General features: G+C 42.9%; 1 protein-coding gene and 1 pseudogene across 1 annotated transcript; one reads left to right on the plus strand and one right to left on the minus strand.

Moving 5' to 3' along the window:
* Positions 1 to 439: 439 nt before the first annotated feature.
* NXF3 (nuclear RNA export factor 3) lies at positions 440 to 17,744 on the minus strand. The gene is made up of 20 exons (XM_010383485.2): positions 17,566 to 17,744; positions 9,294 to 9,462; positions 8,924 to 9,077; positions 8,201 to 8,284; positions 7,990 to 8,094; positions 7,787 to 7,867; positions 7,597 to 7,666; positions 7,352 to 7,440; positions 6,847 to 6,956; positions 5,213 to 5,249; positions 4,786 to 4,854; positions 4,651 to 4,706; positions 4,401 to 4,508; positions 4,222 to 4,280; positions 3,997 to 4,112; positions 3,859 to 3,901; positions 3,198 to 3,270; positions 2,256 to 2,385; positions 860 to 920; positions 440 to 618 (listed from the first exon to the last, which is right to left on the minus strand). Exons 1-19 carry the CDS (start codon positions 17,591 to 17,593, stop codon positions 909 to 911), a joined length of 1,593 nt encoding a protein of 530 aa, XP_010381787.1. The 5' UTR covers positions 17,594 to 17,744; the 3' UTR covers positions 440 to 618; positions 860 to 908.
* On the plus strand, positions 11,762 to 13,861 carry LOC115898714 (annotated as a pseudogene).
* Positions 17,745 to 23,872: the final 6,128 nt, after the last annotated feature.

Here is a 23,872-nt window from a genome sequence, read left to right on the forward strand (position 1 = left end):
ATTGATATCACTTTCCCTTCTCTCTACTGATTTCTTTATATATGAAGACTATTAATCCTATGTCCATCATATATGTGGGCAATTTTTTTTCCCAGGTTTTCGTGCATTCTTTAATGCTATTTTCCCCCAAATGGATTTTTTTTTAAATTTGAATAGATTTGTATGGCTAAGAAAGTAATAATGTTTTCTGCATAAAAAATATCTTACTTGATGGACTAGGGACATAGAATATTAGCCTCCAGGTTTAACAGGGTTAGAGAGCACTCCCCACCTTGGAAGCCACATGGCCCTCTGGAGCACAGCTCTGTCCTAAGGGTGGGTCCAAGATTTGAGACTCTACTCTAGGATTTCCCAGGAATTACTCATTCTCTCTGAATATTCCTTTCCTTTTCCGTAGAACAGAGATTATAATGCCTGACTCAAATGGATTTTGCAGGGATTTGACATAACAAGCAACATCATTCTTTATTGTGAAAAGAAATAGAGATCCTGGGGGTGACAAGGGTGGACAAGCACACAGAACTGGCCCCTTTGGAAGGATGAGAGTCAGCCCTGTGAGTTGGGCTTTGGCTTCTTAGCCCGAGCCAGATCTCCTGGTTCAGTCACAGCGAAATACATCTATTGGAATAAAAATACAGGGAAGATGATGAGGCTGAAGATTATGACACTTAAGGATTTCCTCTTAGGGCTTTGTTTTCAGAATCCTAGGTCAGGCTATGTGAGGGCCTTCTCTGGGATCTTGCCCTTGGCCGAGAGGAAGTGCAGGAGGGAGCTGGGAGATCAGCAGAGCGGGAAGCCCAAAGTTCCATCCCCAGGTCACCCAACCTCTGCTCACTTGGCCTGAATTCCTAGACCTCACCTTGGGCCATGCAAGAACATGAGGAGCTCGGACGTAGTCACACTGGTTGTTATGAAGGCAGCTGTGGTGGAGGAAGGACAGGTAACATCCATTAATACCCAAGTGGAGACACTCTGACAATACAATGCCATTTCTTAATCTATGCAACAGAAACATGTCTGTGTTTTCTGGAATTTATTGCAGCAGAAGGAACCCTGTGAAAAGCCAAGTGTCTACCAACCCTGAAAAGCGAAATATCTACCAACAAAGGAACAGGATCCACGGAACTGTGAAAAGAAAATAAATCTTGGGATCCCAAAATCACTAAGCTAAAGGGAAAAGTCAAGCTGGGAACTGGGTCATGCAAACCTGCCTCCTCTTTCGGTTCCTAAATAAGATGGCTATAAGATGAAAAGCTACACGCCTCCCCCATATTTTGTCCGCAAGGAAATTTCTCGTGAGCTGCAAGATCTTTACTGTAAGGTGTTGCTATTAAAATTTCACCACGACAATGTAAATTGATAGCTTTTCTTTACAGGTACAGTCACCCCCCTGTCCACCAGCCACAAATGCATATCTGATTGCTCCCCCGCCCCATTTTGTCTATGTCATTTTATATAAAAAAATGCAGATTCACTGAGCCAGACAAAGGCATGAGTAACTATCTTTCCCCACCCTCCCCCTTACATGAAAATTGTGTACTTCTCAATATTCTACCCTTTCCCCTTTAAATCCGGAGTCCTCAAAGTCATCTTTGAAAGGTGTAGACCTGTCTCCCGGGCACATGTCCTTAACTTTGGCAAATAAACCTCCTACAATGATTGAGACTTGTCTCGTCATTTTTCTCAATTGACAGAATTCAGAGAAGTACTGTACACCTGTTCAAAATAACTAGGTAGCTGAATATATACCAAAAGGCAAATGTACAGTTTGATACTGAGTGAAATAAAGAAGCAAAGCCAACCATCTGCAAGTTCCCATTATTCATTCCCCTGCTCCTCCCAGCGCATACCAATCACTAATCACCATACACACCCAGCACTCACTTCTTTTTTTTTTTTTTTTTTTTTTTTGAGACAGAGTCTTGCTCTGTCACCCAGGCTGGAGTGCAGTGGCACAATCTCAGCTCACTGCAAGCTCCACCTCCTGGGTTCACGCCATTCTCCTGCCTCAGCCTCCCAAGTAGCCGGGACTACAGGCGCCAGCCACCACATCCGGCTAATTTTTTTTTCTATTTTTAGTAGAGACGGGGTTTCACTGTGTTAGCCAGGATGATCTCGATCTCCTGACCTCGTGATTCGCCCACCTCGGCCTCCCAAAGTGCTGGGATTACAGGCGTGAGCCACCACGCCCGGCCCAGCACTCACTTCTGAGACAACTGGTAGTTCATCCCTGACTGGACAGAGAAAACCTGCACCATTTTCTGCTGCTCCTGGGAGAAGGCAGGCACGCTGGAGAAGGCTGTGGGCACTAGGGTGAACAAGGCACTCTGGGTCCCTTGGTGGCTGGTATCCCGCACAAAGAGCTTGTCATTCACGATGCACAGACTGGAGGAAAAATGGGCCATCAGGTAGCTGGAGAGAAAGACGTCTCCCCACCCCCTACAAGGATCTTTTCCTACTGTTCAGAAACCTGATTTCTTCGATACCTCTACTGTGCCTGCCTCCTAGCTTTTTGGCTGGTACCCTCTAACCCTTCCACAGAGCCCACCTTTGGAGAGATTGCCTATATGCTTCACCAGTTTTGCAGGTTTACCTACAACCCAAGGATGGTTTTACACTCACATTTGCCCTTTACAATAGCCCAAGGGAATAGACAGTGTAATCACCAGTTTCAAAGGAAGATTCTGAATTACAAAGAGGTCATATGCCTTGACCAAAGTCACAGTGAGTATTGCATCAGGAGAGAACTCATACTCTGACTCCAGAGCCCACACAGTTTTAAAAATTTTTTCAATACAGGGTCTCACTCAGGCTGGAGTGCAGTGATGTGATCTAGGCTCACTGCAGCCTCAACCTCCTGGGGTCAAGACCCTTCCACCTCAACCTCCTGAATGGCAGGATGATAGATGCACACCACCACACCCAGCTAATTTTTAGTGTTTTTGTAGAGACAGGGTCTCACTGCGTTGCCTAGGCTGGTCTCAAACTCTCGGGCTCAAGCAATACTCCCACCTTCAGCTTCCTAAAATACTGGAATTACAGGCATGAGCCACTGCTCCTGGCCCATACTCTTAACTATTACACTAGACTGTCAGTTTTTTACAACATTGAGAACACCCCGAGGACTGCACCACCACATTCCCACACCACTGGCCCCAGGCTGGGATGGGTGCTCCCACCCACAACACAGCACTAACCTGGAACTGCTGCCAGGGGTAGTGATGAAGGTCCGGGTGAAGGCAAGAACAGAACCCTGAGACTGTCCTTCCACTTCAAAGACAACAAACAACATTGCCTTAGAGTTGCACAGGTTTTACATGTTCACACGGTGTTCCCCAATCAGTCTTGCTTGACACTCACACAGAAGGGGGCCAGACCAGGATAATTGCTCACTTGGAGTCAGGCAGATGTGGTAGGAATGGGGAGGGCAAGAACAGGAATAATCCGCTCCCAGTGATAGGGCCCTTATCATGTGTGGGGCCCTGTGAAAACCACAAGTTCACTTGATTCCTATTTCACAGTAGCCCAAGAGATGGGTTATTGTTAGCCCCATTGTGCAAATGAGGGAAGTGAAGGGTTAAGTAGCTAGCACAAGTTCACAGAGTAAGGACCTGGGATGAGAGCTGTCAGACTCCATAGTCTGTGTCCTTAATGCAAGCCTGAGTTGTGCAGGGCAGACAGGCGTGGACCTAGGTCAGATCAGGGTGGTTTGTGGGCAGAGTTGGGGTAGGAAAACACAGAGGGAACAAGAGGAAGGAAAGGAACGAAATCAGGGAAGCTGGGGGAGTTCTGAGAGGGAGCCCAGCCAGGGGGAGGGAGCAGTGGGGGATCTGGGGAAGGGACTCTACAGACACTCACCTTCCTTGAACACCCCATTGACAGAAAAGCAGAGCATCCATTCCTGAAAGGGAAGGGCTCAGATGCTCAGGATCCCCTTTAACCTCCTACCCACCTCTGGCTCTCTGGGCCTGCCCGAGGGAGGAAGCAGGTGCTCACCGTCTGGCACCACATGTCCACCAGGAAGGAGCTGAGGTCATGCTGAGTTTTGGGCAACGCACTGAGGGAGTCCACAATGTCACGTTTTGTGTGCTTCAGCAGCTCCCCCTTCAGGTCTGTAGAGGAGAAGAGAAGCAAGGATGTGGGGGGCTGCCACACCTCGGTTGTGTGATTGTTCCTGTCACACCCCCTTACCCTGCCCAGTCTTCTCCATCACGCACTTACAGGGGTCCTTGAGATTTTTTATATTCCTGCTATCCTTGAAGTACTTGCATAAGCTGCTCCTAGGAGAAAAAGAGGAGCAGGAGTGGGTGGTCCGGCCAGCGAGGGCATTTCCAGGAGTTGGTGTCTTTCTGCAGGGGAGTCACACGGCCCCAGACCAGGGTCTGAGCTATAATACTCACGGGGCTGAGTCCTCGGGGTTGAAGGGAATGCTCAGGGAGAAGCAGGCCTCATCATGGTAAGCACTAAGGAGACCCTGTCGATCTCCAGAGTCATAGATCAAGTAATACCTGTTGGGGACCAGTGAGGATAGGCTACCTCTGTGGCCTGGGTGCCAAATGAGACTTAAAAGTCTCACTGTGGGCAGACTTGTACTTGGGTAACCTCATCTGACCTAACCCTCTCTTGCCTCAGATTCCCAGGGATACTTACTGCTGCAGGAATTGCAGGACTAGATTCTTCAACATCTCAGATCCAAAGAAGCTTCCCTGGAATAAAGAGTCCCCAGGACCACAGATGGTACCCCCCCTTTCTCATGCACCACCCTGCTGGATCCTCTCTTCTCACCTTACAGGTTGGTAACATCTTGTGGGCTTCAGTACCACACAGAGTTGGTCTGGGTGACTGCTGGCCGTCCTGGGGAAGGCAAGAGGAAGTCAATAGTGCAAAGTAGGGAGGTGGCACTGGATAATTAGGGAAAAGGAAAGACCCAGGAGAGGGTGCGATCAGAAATCAGGTGTGAAAGCATTCTGGAAATTACATGGGCAAGACTACAATCGGGATTGCCGCCACCTGAAGGCTATTGTGAACTTGTGTGAAGAAGCTCCACAGGCTCTGCCAATTTCCCACATGGGACTGTATCACCTTCCCCCTCCCTTGAGGTTTAAGGGTTAGATCCATAAATGTAACTGGGACAATATCTAAAGGGGTTTGGGGCAGTTGGGGGCAGCATCAGTCCCAATTAGGAAAGTCAATGATCAAGAAATATGCTTACCAGGCTTAATAATTTGGGGAACAATTCCAGGATGGAGCTGCCGAAAATCAAAACAAAATGGACAACGGTAAGCGAAACTGTGGAGCTGTCCTCCTCATGCGAGCAATCACACCTACATCAGAGACACAGTGCAGTGTGTTCACCTACACTCCGGAGTCCCTGCCCCTGCAGCCCTGGGCAGCATTGAGAGCCCAGGCTTCAGGACTTTCTTCCCCTCCCTCCATCCCTCTCTCACTTTTGTCCAGGTCCCCACTGAAGGCTCCACAGGGAGCAGGAAATGGGGTGGGAGCCCAGGGCTCTGCTACCTCACTGGGTGTCCATCAATCTGCCTGGCCTGGCCCTGTCCAAGACCAGGTCAGCTCTTAGGGATGGCCCAGGATGCTGGGACAGGGAGGGGGTGATGCAGGCTCAGGAGGCAGGAAGGGGAAGGCAGGGGGATGATGGCAGAAACGGGGTGAAGGTAGGGGAGGGAGAGACAGGTGAGACATAGGAGAGGAGAGACAATGGAGAAACAGGATGCAAAGCAAAGGGAAGGGAAAGATGCTCTACCGTGGTGGTGGAGTTCAAGGAGGAAGAGAGAAGAAAAGGGCGCCCCTGCTGCAGCCCTTTCCCTCACTACCCCCAGCTGATCCTGGGGACGGAGGCAGGTAAGGAAAACATGCACCTGTTGGGCTGGGGCCCACTGGATGCAGCTGGAGCCTTTCTCACCTGTGTGAGCTCAGTCTGAGCTGGGCATGGGAAATGGAGGAGTAAAGGGTCAGGCCCTAGCTCAGCATGGGGTTCAGAGTCTGGGGACCCCCTCTCCCGACCACAGTATTCTCTTGTGATGGTCCCTGACACCTGTGCCCCTCTGTGCTGACGCCTTGACCAAGGAATGCTACCTGTCTTGGGCTATCCAGGACTCCTCTGAGGGCCCAGGCAAGACAATGTGAGTTGTGGAGGGAAGGAGAGGCAGTGCCCCGAGAGGCCTGTCTCCTCAACCTCCTCTGCCCTTTGCCTTCCACTCCTGCCTCGGGAAGGTGGCCCACTTTTGGTCCCCTGACTCAGGAAACCCAGGTTTCTCCCCGAGGAGGGCCCAGCTCCTGGCATTGGGCCAGAGAAGAGATGGCATGACAGCAGCCACCCAGGGCCTCAGCCCTCAGTATGGGGCAGGGAAGCCCCCATGCCAGCTCAGGACGGGTGGGAGAACCTATTTGGAGCAAGAGAAGGAGAATCCCCTTCAGGACAGGGGAGGGAAACCCTGTCTCAGCATGGAGGCAGAAAGGCCTGTCTCAGCATGAAGACCTGGGCTGGAGGACTCTTCTGGGTCCGGGGCACCAGCACCTGAATACTGCTGGTCCTGAGGAAGTGGGGGAGCCCCACTTCCTGTTGCACACTCACAGAGGGCACGCTGAAGGAGGCTGGGTGGAGACAGGCGGGAAATGCATCCCAGAGCAGGTGAAAAGGGCAGCATGTCAGATGAAGGAAAGGAGACCTCTAAGCACAGATGAGTGAGTGACACAGAGAGAGGAGTGGGGCGAAGGGGAAGGAGAGGGTCTGTGGTCCTCCCAGAAGACCAGTGCTGCCTCCTCCTGCAGAAGGGCACTATCAAGCACAGGTCAGGGCCCCAGGCGGTGACAGAGGGTATGACTGACTTTATGTTGCTGGAGTTATCCGAGAAGGTGGTGCACACTGGGCTTCTGTCCGCACCCTTCTCTCCTGGCTCTATCCCTTTCCATTTGTCCATCCCCTCTGCAGACATCACCTGCAATTATGCAGAAGAACCACATAGACTCAGGAAAGAGCACCCGGAGGGCCCTGCACCCTCAGTCTCCTCCCTTGCCAACAAATCCACTTTCTTGCCTCTTGTCACTACCCTAATGAACCCTCCTCCCCCTTTTTCTTCAAAGAACTATCTGAGTATTACACCTCATTTTATTTTTCAAGAAATTCAGCTTGTTAATGTCGGGGGCCTTTGGCATAATGTCAAGCTTCTGGTAGGCTTTGTTGCTGTTTGGGTTCAAGGGCAAAAGCTATGGTGAGGAATGAATTAAGAATTAAGAGTGAAGGCCCCCAGCAGGGGATATCTTAGACCAATTAGCCTCCTAGCTAATCTCTTCCACCTTCACCCTCAATCACAGCATGAGCCTAAGGCCTCACCGTAGGTATGTTCTCTTCATGGACGTGCAGGGAGGCAGCCATGCACTTTCCAGGATTCGACGCCATTTTAGTATTACGGGTCATCATGTCTCCAGAAAGCAGAGAGGAGAAAATCAGAAGTCTGAGAGGGACCCGCCTGGTACAGCATCAGCACTAACTCCTCCCCAAGTTGCCAACTCTAAGTCTCCATCTCACACAGACACCACTGCCCTCATCTGCCATAGAATTACTGTTATCAGCCATACCTGGGTAAAAGGGGAGTCTTTGGATATCAAGAGCTTCCTGGGAGACATCACACTGTTGCTTCATGGCCAGCTGCAGAGTATAGAGATGGTTTTCAGAGGCTCTGAAGTTGAGGTGGTGAAGGGGGCAATAGGTGGGGAAGAAGCAGTGGGTCTGGCTTTGTGTGAACAACTTGCCGTAAGTCTCTATTACCTTTATCTGCTCCACCTTTTCTGACTTCAGCTCCTTCTGCACAAAGTGGGGTATACCAGCAGGGCTGACAAAGATTGATATCTGCAGAGAACCCGAGGGGCTGAGTAAGCACTAGGAACTTTGAGCCCCAAGATCAAGTAAGACCTCACACTTGCTCTGCCCTCTTGCTCGATGCTAGCCCTGGTCATTCACTTGACACACACCTTTTCATTATCCTCATCCCAAATCTTGCCACTGACATTCTTCAGTGCATAGGCGATGCTGGCATTCTCCACAAAGAAGCTGGCATGCATGTTTTCATAGTGAAACTATAGGGAGAGTTGCAAGAGAAATAAAATATGAGGCCAGAGTCTCTGCTCATCCAGTCCCCAACCTGTCCTGTTTTCTCTCGTCTGCCTCACGGTCCTTTCTTACCTCAACTGGGATGAAGGGTACACTGCATTCGTTCCGAATCAAATTCAGCAGCCACTTCTCATTGTATTTTATGCCGAAGGGAACCTATGAGTGAAAGAAAGAATGAGTGAGGAAAGGAGACTGACATAATGGAATTAAACATTAAAATTGTACCCAAATATGTTCCTTTCAGACTTTAAAATAGTTGAAGATAGGACAACATCCATTATTGCTAACTTATGTATTTCATTATTATGTCATTCATCATTTCTAATATCTATTATTTCTAAGCACACATGGATTTCCTAAACACCCTTTCTTACTATTCAGTTTTCTTAGAATAATCAATTTAAGATGTTTAACATGAGCTTTCTTTTATAAAGTCCCACAAGAGTCTACCTAAGGCAGACTAGGCCTGCCCCTTTGACAAGGACCCCACTAATTCAACCCCTCACACCCTTAGTTTGAGCCAAACTGAAGCATCTGGTGTGGAGATACTCTATCTCCTTAGCATTCGTTTCCTCCTTTGATTGTAAATGACCTCTTCCGTTCTCTCTGCAGTCAGTTTCCTTTACATTGCTTCTCTGAATTTACTCTTAGATGATCTAGGATGTTAACTCCTAGTAATAAAGGACAGATTACAAACTTTCCTGCCCTTACAAAAGGATCTAGTGTCTACACAAATCCAACACAGCTCCCCCGTTCTCCTTCAGAACATTAGATCCATTTTGCCAGGACACTCACTGTGATCTTGAACCAGCTCCCTAAGGTCCCATCCGGCATGTTCCCCTCCATTCTTCTCTCTGGAGGTTTTTGCTCTCTCTCCATGTTAACATGGGTTTGGTCTTGTTTACGAAAACTGCCTTTCCGATTATAGGGTGAAATAGCGTAGGGGGTGCTGTGAGCAAGTGGAGAAAAGGTAGTTCGCATATGCTCTGAAAGTCTTTTACACACATTTGATCCACTGATACCAGGGCTACAATGAAGTTTGCTCAACCATTAATCGAGTTCTGTCATTCCTCTCTCTGTCAAGTTGGAAAGAATGACATATTCAGCTACATGGTTATGTATTTCATCGGCTAGTACATTCCAGCCATGCTGACTAGTCACTTACTATCTTACTGAAGAGTCCACGTGGGCACCATGCATTGCTGCTTCTCCATCTTGCTGCTGATGGGATGAAGAATGCATGCCAGGATTGACTTTTTCAGACCTACTGCTCAATCTCCTTTGGTAAATATCCGAACATCTTGCTCTTCTTTGAGCAACTTGATCAGTGTGACCTTAAATTGAGAACAGCATATCAACACTTAGAATACCAGAAAAAAATCTTGGGAAAATATAATGGATAATGAAAAAATTCACTGATGTTTGTTGTTTGTTTGTTTGTTTATTTATTTATTAGAGTCAAGATCTGGCTCTATTGCCAGACTGTAGTGCAGTGGCATGATCACTGCTCACTGTGGCCTTGTCCTCTATGGCTCAAGAGATCCTCCCACCTCAGCCTCCCAAGTAGCTGGGACTACAGGCACATGCTACCACATCTGGCTGATTTTTTTTTTTTTTTTTTTTTTTTTAGAAATGGGGTCTTCCTGTGTTGCACAGGCTGGTGATTTTTATAATCTAGAAAGAAGTCTACCACAGTGCCAAAAAAGTTGAAAGACTTCACTATAGTTTCATCTCCTGGGAGATGAGAGTTGGGGAACATTCACAGCCAAGGAGAAAACAAGCACAGCAGAAAGGTTTGGGTTTGGGTGATGCTGATCTATGATGATAGTCCTTGCTCTGCCCTTTTCAGTCTGGGTAACCTGGAACAAATTGCTTATCATTTCTAACCCTCAATTCCCACCTCTACTTGGAGAATAATAAAATCTACCCTAAAAGCTTGGTATTATGGCTCAAGGGTCAAAGGCAAGTTCCCTGCCTCAAGGAAGAATCAGATAAATGAAAACATTGCTGAAGAAAATATCCAGAATGAATCTTGGAGAGACATAATTATGGAAATTAATTACCAGAAGAGTGAAAGAGAGAATTTAAAAAGAGTGGTAAGCGCGGCTGGGCGCGTTGGCGCTTGCCTATAATCTCAGTACATTGGGAGGCTGAGGCGGATGAATCACGAGGTCAGGAGATCGAGACCATCCTGGCTAACATGGTGAAACACCCTCTCTACTAAAAATACAAAAAATTAGCCGGGCTTGATGGCGGGCACCTGTAGTCCCACCTACTTGGGAGGCTGAGGCAGAAGAATGGAGTGAGCCCAGGAGGCGGAGCTTGCAGTGAGCCAAGATCGCACCACTGCACTCGAGCCTGGGCGTCAGAGCGAGACTCTGTCTCAAAAAAACCGAAACAAAACAAAACAACAACAACAAAAAAACATGTGGTAAGCATATCTAACACTACTTCTCCACCTTCTCCACTGTTCCCTCTCCTTATTTCTGGGACTCAAATTCCAGACCTCCAGGCCAGGCTGGTCTCAAATTCCAGACCTCAAGTGATCTGCCCACCTTGGCCTCCCAAACTGCTGGGATTACAGGCTTTGGCCACTGTGCCCGGCCTCTACAATTTTTTTTTTTTTTAATTAGCCAGCTGGCGGTGGCTCATGCCTGTAATCCCAGCACTTTGGGAGGCCGAGATGGGCAGATCACGAGGTCAGGAGATCCAGACCATCCTGGCTAACACGGTGAAACCCCATCTCTACTAAAAATACAAAAAAACTAGCCGGGCGCGGTGGTGGGCGCCTGTAGTCCCAGCTACTCAGGAGACTGAGGCAGGAGAATGGCGTGTGATAGGCCAAAGATATATATTGTAATCCTAAGGATAAACACTGCAACAATGGCAGAACGTTTCACTTTTTAGCCAAATGAGGTAAAATTTTAATAGTTAAAACTATTAATCATTTCAAAGGAGAGGTGTGGAAAAAGAACTTAAAACAGGCAAAAATAAAAAAAAAAATAAATATAAAATATAAAAATAGTAATATGGTCTATTTAAACCAAATCATACCTATATTTTCATTAAAAGAAATTAGACTTAAGTATTCCAAATTAAAAGGCCGAGAGTATCACACTAGATAAAAAATTCCATCAAATTATCCTGAAAAGAAACATGTAAAATTTAATAATATAGAATATTTGAAAATAAGAAAAATGGCACGATGCATACCATTTACACACTGACCGACTGAAAGCTTATATAACCATATTAGTAAGAGAAAATAAAAAGAAATACTAGAGAAAAGAAATCATAATGATAAAGGTTCACATCAACAAGAAGATACTAAGAAAGCAAGTGTGCGCACTGCCTTCGCGGCACCTGGGCCTGAGGTGTGTGGCTCCCAGGCCCTCACCAGCTCCAGGTGTGTGAGGAGGACTTCAGAAACCCGATTGAGAAGTGGAAAGACCCCCAGGGAGGGTCGGACCTGCCTCAATTCCGCTAAGGTCTTTCATTTCTTGTTTGCCTACTTCATGAAATCCTCACATCGTTTTAATGGTACTAGTCAAGACAAGAAAATAGACTTTCAGCCTTGAGGCAACATTGGTGTAAGAACACTATGGAGCTCATCAGAGTATATCACTGAAAAATATGATGGCTGAAAACAATTTAAAAATGCTAAAGACTCAACAGTGCGTGGTAGCCAACAAACTACCTAGAAACAGGCCATATATTTGCAATATTTGCTTCAAGCACTTTGAAACACCATCAACAAAATTAGCTAGGCACTATCTCATTCATACTGGTCAAAAGCCATTTGAATGTGATGTGTGTCATAAAACCTTTAGACAACTAGTTCATCTGGAGAGGCATCAACTAACTCATAATCTGCCTTTTAAATGTAGTGTTTGTCAGTGCCACTTAAAAAATCTGAAGACATCTGTGAAGCACCAACAACTTTACAATGAAACCTATCAGAATAAGGTTAAACAGGTCAGAAGATCGCTAGAGGCCAAGCAAGAAAAGTCAATGTATGGAGTGTATAATACTTTTACCAGAGGAAAGATGGGCATTACACCCGTGCTGTAAGTCCAATCCCACATATAACACGAAGAGAAGAAAGAATATTCATGCAAGTACAATCTGTGGCAAGATGTTTCCATCACAGTCAAAACTTAATAGGCATGTACTTATTCATACTGCTCAGAGGCCTTTTAAATGTGTCTTGTGTAGTAAATCTTTTTAACAGTCACCTCACTTAAAAATCCACCAACTTACACATTCAGAAGAAAGATCTTTTCAATGTTGTTTTTGTCAAAAAGGATTTAAGATTCAAAGCAAACTTCTGAAGCATAAACAAATCCATACTAGAAATAAGGCTTTTCGGGCTCTTTTATTAAAGAAGAGGCGTACAGAATATCGCCACCTGCCTAATAAGTTAAAGGCAAATCAGCGTGGTTTTGAAAATGGTGATATTGGTGAATCTGAGTAGAATAATCCACTTTATGTCCACTCAATTTATATTGTCTCTTTTCAATGTCCAAAGTGTGAAAAGTGTTTTGAATCACAGTAGATTCTCAATGAACACATGTGTTTTCCTGCTAGAGGTGGCAAAGTTCCAAGCAGGTTCAAAAGAAGCTACAACTATAAAACCATTGTTAAAAAAGAATCTTGGCCAAGCTTAAACGTGCTAGGAGTAAAAAATTAGATAACTTTTGATCTGGGAAAAACGTATTTAAAAAGAGTTTCTTGAAAAATTGTGATCGTATTTCTGGTGAGCTGAGCTCTGAACAAACCCAAAGAACATTTGTGGGTTCTCTTGGCAAACATGGAACATATAAAACAATTGGCAGCAAAAAAAAAAAAGAAAACATTGACTTTGCCATTTTCTTGGCAAAAGCAGTTCCAGAACCAAAATGTGGGGAAAAAATGAAAGATATCCTTATAACAGCAAACTTATTAAGCATTGATAATTCGGTGAATAAGAAAGACTTGTCAATCTGTGGCTCATCAGGTGAGGAATTATTTAATAACTGTGACGTACTTCAGTGTGGTTTTTCAGTTCCAAGGGAAAACATACTTACTAGACATAAGATATGCCCTTGTGACAAATGTGAGAAGGTATTTCCTTCTGTATCCAAACTAAAAAGACACTATTTAATTCATACTGGACAGAGGCCTTTTGGCTGTAATATTTGTGGGAAATCTTTTAGACAGTCAGCTCACTTAAAAAGACATGAACAGATTCATAATGAAAAGAGTCCTTATGCATCCCTTTACCAAGTAGAATTTGGAAACTTGAACAATCTTTCTAATCATCCAGGTAATAATGTTAACTATAATGATTCCCAACAATGTCAGGCTCCTGGTGTTCAAAAATACAAGGTTTCAGTGTCAAATTAAATGTTAGGAGTTAAGGCAGACTCACAGGATTTTATTCCTGGTAGCACCAGGCAGCCCTGTCTTCCTAATGTACTTTTGGAATCAGAGCAAAGCCATCCTTTTTGCAGTTATTCAGAGCATCAGGAGAAAAATGATGTCTTCCTGTACCGATGCAGTATTTGTGCTAAGAGTTTCTGATCTCCATCTAAACTGGAAAAACACTACCTAATTCATGCAGGGCAGAAACCATTCGAATGCTCAGCTTGTGGCAAAACATTCAGACAGGCTCCTCACTGGAAGAGACATCAACTTACTCAATTTAAAGAATGACCACAAGAGAAAGTGGTTGCCTTGGATTCGGTTATGTAAACTGTCGCAACCACTAACAATTGTGGTCTCTGGTGACCTTATTTTTAAAGCCTGTATTATTTAAAATGCATTTTTATCAAGAGGCCTGCATTAAGTTGAATGGTTTCACAAGTATTTGTCCTGCATAGTAAGTAGGTAAAATACATAGAAAATTAATACAATGTTTTAGAAACAGCCAAATTAATTTTCAGAGGCAAGAACATGATTTGATGCTATAAAGTAGGCATTTTAATATTGTAAACATATGCTTTGGCTGTACTGAAAAATATAAATTCATGATGCTGTACAAATAATTTAGTCAAATTCATTTTTTAAAGGAATTATTCCTTAAGACATGCCATCTCTTTTTATATATACTCAAAAAACTGAGAGGCAAAAATTCGCTTTTAGCTGCAGTACATAGTCCTGCTATATTTCATTTATTTTACATTTCATATGAAAGCATAATTTTGTCCACATGTGGCTCAAATTGCATTGGATTTTTTTTTTTAATTTATAGAACTACAGAGGCACTAAAGGTGAAAATGGATGAGAAAATTATAGTATTTTTTCACTGGTCTTTTCAAAGCTATTTATTTTTAGAACTATGTGGTAATCTCACTTCTTCAGGTGATTAAGGTTTTTTTTTTTTTTTTTTTTTTTTTTTTTTTTTTTTTTTTTTCCCAGTGAGTGCCATCTTTCACAAAATAATTTAAAAGTAGACAAGAAGCTAGGATGTATCCATATACATTTGCCATGTTTACTTACCAGGAATATTTTCCAAGTGCCATAGTCTTTTTCATAATATGTATGCAGTTTTATATTTTCAGAGGGATAATTTCAAGTCATTTATTTGCTCATTAATTATAGCAGTAGTCTAGACTCTATTCTAGAGATCTTCATCTCCATAAGACTTTAACATTTATTTTAGTAAACTTTTCTTTTTATGCCTCTTTAATGGAGTGGTCCTATTATTTAAGCCTGTTCTAAGTTTGATCAAATGGCAATGACTAGGTCTAGTTTTAGTTTTTATTTTTGCAAGAGTCTAATGCTACAGAATTTTATTTTGATCCTTGTTAAATTTTTATTTTAATCAATAGTAGTCATTCCTGTAGAGGGATAAGATGCTTGTAGAGTTGTGGGTATCTTTCCAAATAGAACTGTTATGATTTGGAAAATATTCTAAACTACAAAGGACTTATTTCATAATGACAAATTGTCCTTCACATTTGCCTTTGTTTATAAAATCTTCAGGAATGACATTTTCCAGCAATAAAAGGAATTAATCATTATGTTTCTAAGCTGAAAAGAGGAACAGGTGGGTAATTATCCTACCATGCTTAAATATAGTGGAAAATCCTCTGTTGAGAATGTGGATAAATGAACAATTGTAAGTTTTGCATCATAATCTGAGAACTCCCTTTTGGGGAAGGGGGAGGCGGGAGGGATAGTAGGTGGGGGTGATCTGCTTGCTTCTTTTACTACAGGTGATTTTTAAGTAACTTGGGTTTAATTTACAGAGATGAAACATGACAGTCTCAGTAACACACCCAATGACATAGAAGTGCGCCTGTTTATTACGTAGAGACAGCCAACAAAAACAGAGGAAAATCACATGCTTTAAATAACACTTTCTCTTAGGTTTCCTTGGGATATGTTCCTCCAGTGCAAGCAAGATAATAGTTTACAGAATTTGCTTTATACAAAACTTTTCAAGAACTCATCCGTTACACAAAAGCAAGGAATAACTAGTTTATATTTTCAAATAATGTTCAAGGTTTTTTTCCTTAGTATATCTGAAATTATTGATTTTGGCATTTTTCTAAGCAATTTATGTAATTTTATTTGAAGGAAATATTTTATATACTCTTTTTCCCAACCTAAACAGGGAGAGTCCTAACACTGTTGTGCTTGTATGATTATGAAGCTTTATTTGCCTAAGTGATACTACTATACTTTATTTTTGACCCATGCCTTTTTAAGCTGTTTCATATTGAAAGTTGGACTATTGTGAAAATGTTGTCAAAGATGTACTAAAGTGCTATTTGAAGTACCTGTAACAAAACACAGTTGGTCCTCCATATCCACAGACTCTTTCCCTGTGAATTAAACCAATTGTAGATCAAAAATATTAGGACAAAAAAATTAAAATAATACAAATAAAAAATACAATATAACTGTTATTTAAATAGCATTTACATTCCATTAGGTATTAGTCTAGAGATAAAGTATACAGGAGGATGTGCGCTGGTTATATGCAAATATGCCATTTTATGTAAGGGACTTGAGTATACTTGGATTTTTGGTATCTGTGGGTGGGCAGGCTGGGGGGATCCTGGAACCAATACCCCGTGGATACCAAGGGACAACTGTACTTATTTACCTTTATTATCACTGCAAGCTTTTTACGGAAACTTTATAGGAATGAAAATATACATGTTAAGAAGATTAGGCCGGGCGCAGTGTTTCACGCCTGTAATCCCAGCACTTTGGGAGGCCAAGATGGGTGGATCACGAGGTCAGGAGATCGAGACCATCCTGGCTAACATGGTGAAACCCTGTCTCTACTAAAAATACAAAAAAATTAGCCGGGCGTGATGGCAGGTGCCTGTAGTCCCAGCTACTTAGGAAGCTGAGGCAGGAGAATGGCGTGAACCCGGGAGGCGGAGCTTGCAGTGAGCAGAGATCACACCACTGCACTCCAGCCTGGGCGACACAGCAAGACTCCATCTCAAAAAAAAAAAAAAAAAATTAAACATTAGATATTAGATGGTTTGTTGCATGCTAGAACTGTTAGTATTGTTGAATTAATTACTTTGATTTTATGAAAAAATAAACAAATATCTTTAAAGAGAACTAGAAGAATTTTTTGTTTGAGTGATTCCAGGCTGTAGCATGATTATTTACTGAAGTAGTTTGATTGGCTGGCTAACTTAGTAGAATTGTTGTTTCTTGTTTTGGACTGCAATAAGGCTTATAATTGTAAGATAAAAATGTGTGTGTGCTTAAGGGAAGTAGGTGGTGGTTAAAATTATTGAAAAATTTTCAGAATACTTTAAAAATAAAGTTTCAAGTTATACCAAAAAAAAAAAAAGAAAGTAATTCTAAATTTGTATGCATGTCTTAACGTGGACCAATCTATGTTTAGATACGAAGCAAAAACTGATCTAAGTAAATAAAGAAATAAATAAAACCACAGTGACTGTGGGAATTTAACACACCTCTCTGAGTAACAGATAAAACTAGCAGACAAAAATTCAGCTACATAGAGAAGATTTAAATGGCATGAGTAATAAGTTTGCTTAAACGACATAGAACACTGCACAGAAAAACTACACATGGAACATTCTAGAATAAGTCATACGCTGGGCCGTAAAGCAAGCCTTGAGAAATTTCTGGGGCGGGGGTAGGGGGTAATACAATCTACCTTGAATGGTTAGTGTGAAGATTAAAAATGTATTATTCCCTGCCCCACTACCACCTCTAGGTGTACAACCAAGGAATGTTAATTTTCACCAACCCCTGCCTCAGGAGACCATCCTCATACCTCAAACCCTGGCCCTGAGAAGACCACAAGACTGAGGCCTGGGCCCTTGCCACTGCCCACCCCCATCTAAAGGGAGATTGGCTGGGTGTCATGTGGGTTAGGGTAAGGTGGGGAAGGGGGCTCAGTCCCTTTTGCCCTGTGGAGACCTGAGACTCCAGCCTCATGCTGGCCAACTCACCCATGGTGTGTCCTGAAGGCAGTGACATTTTACCAATGTCCTTACAGGGCTCTCTTGAGGAGAATCTGTGTGGCCTGGGGACGGGAGTTTGGAGAAGATTGAGGAGGGCTGCTGAGGAAGGTGAGAGCAAGTCCCAAGCCTTGCTTACAGGAAGTTCCTTCCCCAAGCAGAGAGAGGAGTGTCCTAGGAGTCAGAGGAGAATTAACTTCCTGTTCTTACCACCCCCGAAAGTTTGCTGCCAGCCTAACACCCAGGGAGATGTTTCTAATGTAGCCACTCCTGCAAAGGTGGTTAGCAACAATCACAATCATGAGGCCTAGGACCCAGATACTTACTGAAACAAACACAGAGAACTCAGCTTGCTGGTCATCTCCAGTGCATTACATTGTATTCATTTACTCTGCAGAGTCAGAGAACTCTGAGTGCCTATCTTAGCGCAAGCTCTGTACTTGCTACATTACTTTTTTCTCCATATATTCCTCACAAGGGGACTCTGAACTCAGAATCACCAGCTCCCTGAAGGTGCTGAGGCTTAATAAGCTATAGGAGCTTGTCTGGAATGATTCAGATGTGACCTGGAGAAACAAAGTGGAAATGAGAACCATGGAATGATGGGTGACCCCCTCTATGCACAGCTTTTCTAAACTCTTATAATATTTGTGGTTTACTTAAGTTAGGGCAAAGTAAGAGAATGTTCTGAAAATACTCGTGTGACTGGAATTAACTAAAGCCCATCCTAGAGAGAGAATACAAAAAAAAAAAAAAAAAAAAAAAGACCAGGAAAATATAAAGTCAAAGTTCAGTGTGTCACTGTAATGAAAGTAGAAAAGAATCAAGTACTTTCTTAAAGACAAAATAAAATGCAGTCAGTGTAGATGGATACTTCTAATGATTAGAGCCAGAAATGTAGCTCTTAAAGTCTCAGGCTAGCGACAGGGAATAAACTAGGAGCCTCTCTGTGTGCCAGGGCATCAGCCAGAACTTTCTGGAATTTTTCACCACTTTATTACAGTAGGTAGCTAGTCAGGCATAAGTGGGGCAGGCATGTCAGGTGACCATCAGGTGATGGTTCAGCAGTTGTCACACTGCCTCTCTGAAATAATTGATCTCAGCCAGCACCAGGAAGAGGCAGTTTCCCAATAGACAAAAACACCTGAAACGGGTAATTGGCAACTTCCAGTAAGATCTCAAGAACTGACCGAGTGGACTCAAGCATTCCTTTCTCTTTTTTTCTTTCCTGCTCTAAAGCTTTTAAGTAAACTTCCGTCCTGCTCTGAAACTTCCCTCGGTCTCCTTTTCTACCTTATGTACCTCAGTCGAATTCTTTCTTCTGAGGCGGCAAGAATTGAGATTGCTGCAGACCCATATATCTTTGCCACCAGTAACTTGAATATTTACCACCACTAACATATTTTGGTGCCATGTGACTCAGATACCTTCTGCCAGTAACATGTTGTCTGAAGTCCCTTCCTAGGTTTCAGTGCCCTGAGAGAGAAAGTCCAGCCCCTGAGTAAGCTGAAGAGATATCTGCATACGACAGGGTGTGAACATTTGGGGTGAAAGAAGTGTAAGACCGAAAAAGCACACACCTACACAAACTGTGAAGTCGTGCGTTTAAATCTGCATTGTTTTCGTTTTTGTTTTTTAGACAGAGTCTCGCCCTGTCACCCAGGCTGGAGTACAGTGGTGTGATCTAGCTCACTGCAACCTCTACCTCCTGGATTCAAGCGATTCTGCTGCCTCAGCCTCCAAAGTAGTTGGCATTACAGGCACATTTCACGATGCCCAGCTAATTTTTGTATTTTTTAGTAGAGAGAGGGTTTCACCATGTTGGCCAGGCTGGTCTCAAACTGCTGACCTCAAGTGATCACTTGCCTCAGCCTACCAAAGTGCTGGGATTGCAGGCGTGAGCCACCACACTCAGCCTAAATCTTTATTTTTCTATAAAACAATATTATGTGAACATTTTTATAAAATGGTAAATGCTATGGTTTGAGTGTTTGTGTTCCTCCAAAATTCATGTAGAAACTTAATCCCCAATGCAACAGTGTTAAGAGGTAGGGCCTTCGGGAAGTAATTAGGCCATGAAAGTTCCACCTTCATAGATGGGATGAGTGCCCTTATAAAAGGGCTTGAGAGTGCAAGTTCATCTTTTTTTTTGCCCTTTCCGCTATGTGTGGACACAGCAAAGGTGCCATCAATGAAGGAAAGAGCAAGCCTTCACCCGACACCAAATCCACTGATGTCTTGATCTTGTACTTTCCAGCCTCCAGAACTCTGAGAAATAAATTCCTACTATTTATAAATTACTCATTCTATGGCATTCTATTATAGCCACACAAACAAAGATAGTAAATATATGTGAACTTGTCAATTTGCTATTCAATACTTTCAAGTATTTCTCAGTGAATCTCCCTAATAACAAAATATTAAACACTAAAAATGTATACTTAGAAAATAAAATCACTCTGTATTTTTCATTTATAAGATCCCCTCACAATGACCTACAGATATCCAAGATATCCAAGGTAATTATACAATGCAAATAGACTGGAACTCGTTTTTCAGATGTGTATCTCTTTAGGTAATACGTGTATATATATAAAATGTTTATTTACATATATATATTTTTTTTCCTACATATTTATCCCGACATGCACAACTGCTGGGTAACGGATTTCCACACTGGATTTCCAAGGAATGAACCAGATCATGAAGTATTTCCTTCCTGATGTATCTGGCTAGTCTCAGATCAGCTCTGACCTCTCCTCTTAGCCCTAGCTAATGCCTCCTGTCCGAACAATGGCTTTCCATAATTTTTATTTGACAATTCCCCCTCTTTTGGTAAGTGAGAGTGTGATAAAAATTTACGACATCAGTACTACTCTCAGTTGCCATCATTTTGGGTTTCTGGACTCAACATGCCATTTATAGGTTACAGTGTCCTCCTCATTACTGAGATAGGATTTTTTCTTGATCTTGACCCCCTTCGTAGGGAGGAACTGGAGTGGCTCATTTCACTCAGCCTGCAGTCCATGGATGGCTGTTACAGCTCAGTGAAGGTTCAGGGTGCCAGCCCTTTTTCACACCTGAATTCTTGTTCAGCATCCAGGAAAAATCTGTTCACATGAACGGACTGAAAAGTAGTGTGTGCAGAGGATTTTATTGGGTGATGGATGTGGCTCTCAGCAGAATGGGGAGTTGGAAAGGGAGTGGTGCAGGAAGAGGTGATCTTTCCCTGAAGCCCAGCCATCTCCAGCCAGGCTCCCCTCCAAAGCCGCACCATGTAAAGTTACCCATGTCTATCTGTTGTCTCTGATGTTCAGCTACATGCATCCCCAATGTTCAGCAGCTTGTATCCCCAACCACTTGCATCAGCCACTTTTGCTGCTTTTTTTTCTTCTTTTTTTTTTCTGTCAGCCGGTCTGCTTTTTATGGGCACAGAATAGGGGGCAGGGCGGGCCAGAAAGGCAGTCATTTGGGCAGAAAAATGGGGTCTGTTTTTACTTAGGGTCGATGTTCCAGGCTTTAGGGTTGAGGTTCCAGGCTTGAGGGTTGGTTTTAGCTGGAAGCCCAGCCATTCTGTATTATTACCGTGGATTTCTTTGAGTTGTTGTTCCAGCTAGAGAGACACCATTTCATGTTTGACAGATAGCTGTAAGGAAACATTTAAAATTTTGTGTGGTCATATGGTGCATATCTGCAATTCCAGCTACTCAGGAGGCTGGGGTGAGAGGATTACTTAAGTCCAGGAGTGTCAGACCAACCTGGGCAACCTCTGTCTCAGATCCCATCTCAATGAAGAAACAAACCAAAAAAAAACTATTGCGTGGTAAATGTGTGTAAATGCTTCAATTTTTGTTTACAAATGTATATTTTACCAAATTGTTGTAAGCTATAGATAGCTTAAAAGAAGAAACAAAGGTTTTCTTAAATCTGGAAAAGAAAACATTATAAGAACTAGCAAAGTTTCTGGCCGGGCATGGTGGCTCATGCCTGTAATCCCAGCACTTAGGAAGGCCGAGGTGAGCAGTGTCAGGCCTCTGAGCCCAAGTCAAGCCATTGCACCCCCTGTGACTTGCACGTATACGCCCAGATGGCCTGAAGTAACTGAAGAATCACAAAAGAAGTGAAAATGCCCTGCCCCGCCTTAACTGATGACATTCCACCACAAAAGAAGTGAAAATGGCCGGTCCTTGCCTTAAGTGATGACATTACCTTGTGAAAGTCCTTTTCCTGGCTCATCCTGGCTCAAAAAGCTCCCCCACTGAGCACCTCATGACCCCCAGTCCTGCCCGCCAGAGAACAAGCCCCCTTTGACTGTAATTTTCCTTTACCTACCCAAATCCTATACAACGGCCCCACCCTTATCTCCCTTCGCTGACTCTTTTCAGACTCAGCCCGCCTGCACCCAGGTGATTAAAAAGCTTTATTGCTCACACAAAGCCTGTTTGGTGGTCTCTTCACACGGACGGGATGTGCATGACAGGCAGATCACCAGGTCAGGAGTTCAAGACCAGCCTGGCCAATATGGTGAAACCCAGTCTCTACTAAAAAAAAAAAAAAAAAAATTAGCTGGGTATGGTGGCACACGCCTGTAGTCCCAATTACTCGGGAGGCTGAGGCAGAAGAATCGCTTGAACCCTGGAGGCAGAGGTTCCAGTGAGCCGAGATTGTGCCACTGCACTCCAGCTGGGGCACAGAACAAGACTCTGTTTCAAAAAAAAAAGCTGGCTGGGGGTGGTGGCTCACGCCTGTAATCCCAACACTTTGGGAGGCCGAGGCAGGTGGATCACAAGGTCAGGAGTTCAAGATCAGCCTGGCCAAGATGGTGAAACTCTGTCTCTACTAAAAATACAAAAAATTAGTTGGGCATGGTGGCGAGCGCCTGTAATCCCAGCTACTCGGAGGCTGAGGCACAGAATTGCTTGAACACGGGAGGCGGATGTTGCAGTGAGCTGAGATTGTGCCACTGCACTGCAGCTGGGGCACAGAGCAAGACTCTGTCTCAAAAAAAAAAAAAAAAAAAAAAAAAAAGAAGTTTGAAATAAAGAAACCTTAAAAACCCATAACTCTTTTTCATCAGTTCATTGTGTCTCATGTAATTCTTACTCTAATCTTGGTCATCAGTTTCACAAACTCTATTTTTTCATTAGAATTATGGAAATATAGTCTAATCGTATGAACTCAAAGTTATTAAAAACCTGTACTGGTCAGAATTATTTTCCTTATTTCTATGAATCTCCTTGAAACCATAACACTTTTGGATTATAATTGTTTGCGAGACGCTTTCAAAACGGCATCAGAATAAAGCTATTAACTGTGGACATTAAATATGAAAATAGCCATTGTTAAAAACCTGATGAGAGTCTATTATAATAATGGTAGAATTGACAAAAAGAATTTCGTTATTTCTGAAACAACATTGTGACTGATAGCATTTATACCAAGACATATCAGAGTTCCACGAATGTTATACAATTTCAGAACACATATTAGTAATATATCCATGTAAATATAACTCAAAAGAAGAATAGCCATCATTCCTTATTTAGACAGTGCTTCTCATATAAATGAGCATATCAGATAAGCTGACTTGGTGTAATATCTCTTTTACAACTACTTTCAGAAGTTCTAGGGCTTGTCATAATATTTCAAAGTTACTTCAATGTCAAAAATACTTAATTTTGATATTTGAGAAGTATGTCAACTATCAATGGTCTAGAATACTTGATCAAAATAGGATCACAGGTCCCTATGAAATAAAATGAAAGTGACAAAAGATTTCATAGGCACAAAGCCCAAAAAATTATCTTGATTAAACACAGAATCTCTGTTCCCTAGGCCAGTTACCTAAAAGGTAAAGAAAAACCTCTCACAATTTCCTTTTAAAAACAGCTCAATGTTCTGAGAAAACCCAGTTATTCCAACACAGGGGTCCAAAACCTTACCTTCACCAGTGCATTATTTTTTTTTATTAATCTTCAATTTTTGGCAAAACTGTATTATTTATAATTAGCTTCTAATTTTAGGCAACTTGATGACACATAACATTTTTTTCATGAGATGTCTATTCCGCGAATTTTCTATAACTTGCAAAATTTGCTTTCCTTTTCCCTATATCATTTTGACCACAAAAAGTTCTCTTAAGCAAAAGAAAAAATTACTTTTTTCATCTTTCTTTACCAAAACTACATCTTCATACTTAAAACTTTTTTAAAAAATCTCTTCTACTTACTGGTTCCTTCCCTGCCTTGTTTGTCTTTCCTTCTGTAAACCAAAAATAAAATTCTAAGTCCCCTCAACC

Source organism: Rhinopithecus roxellana, chromosome 7 (assembly GCF_007565055.1).
Source record: "Rhinopithecus roxellana isolate Shanxi Qingling chromosome 7, ASM756505v1, whole genome shotgun sequence".
Lineage (NCBI taxonomy): Eukaryota > Metazoa > Chordata > Mammalia > Primates > Cercopithecidae > Rhinopithecus > Rhinopithecus roxellana.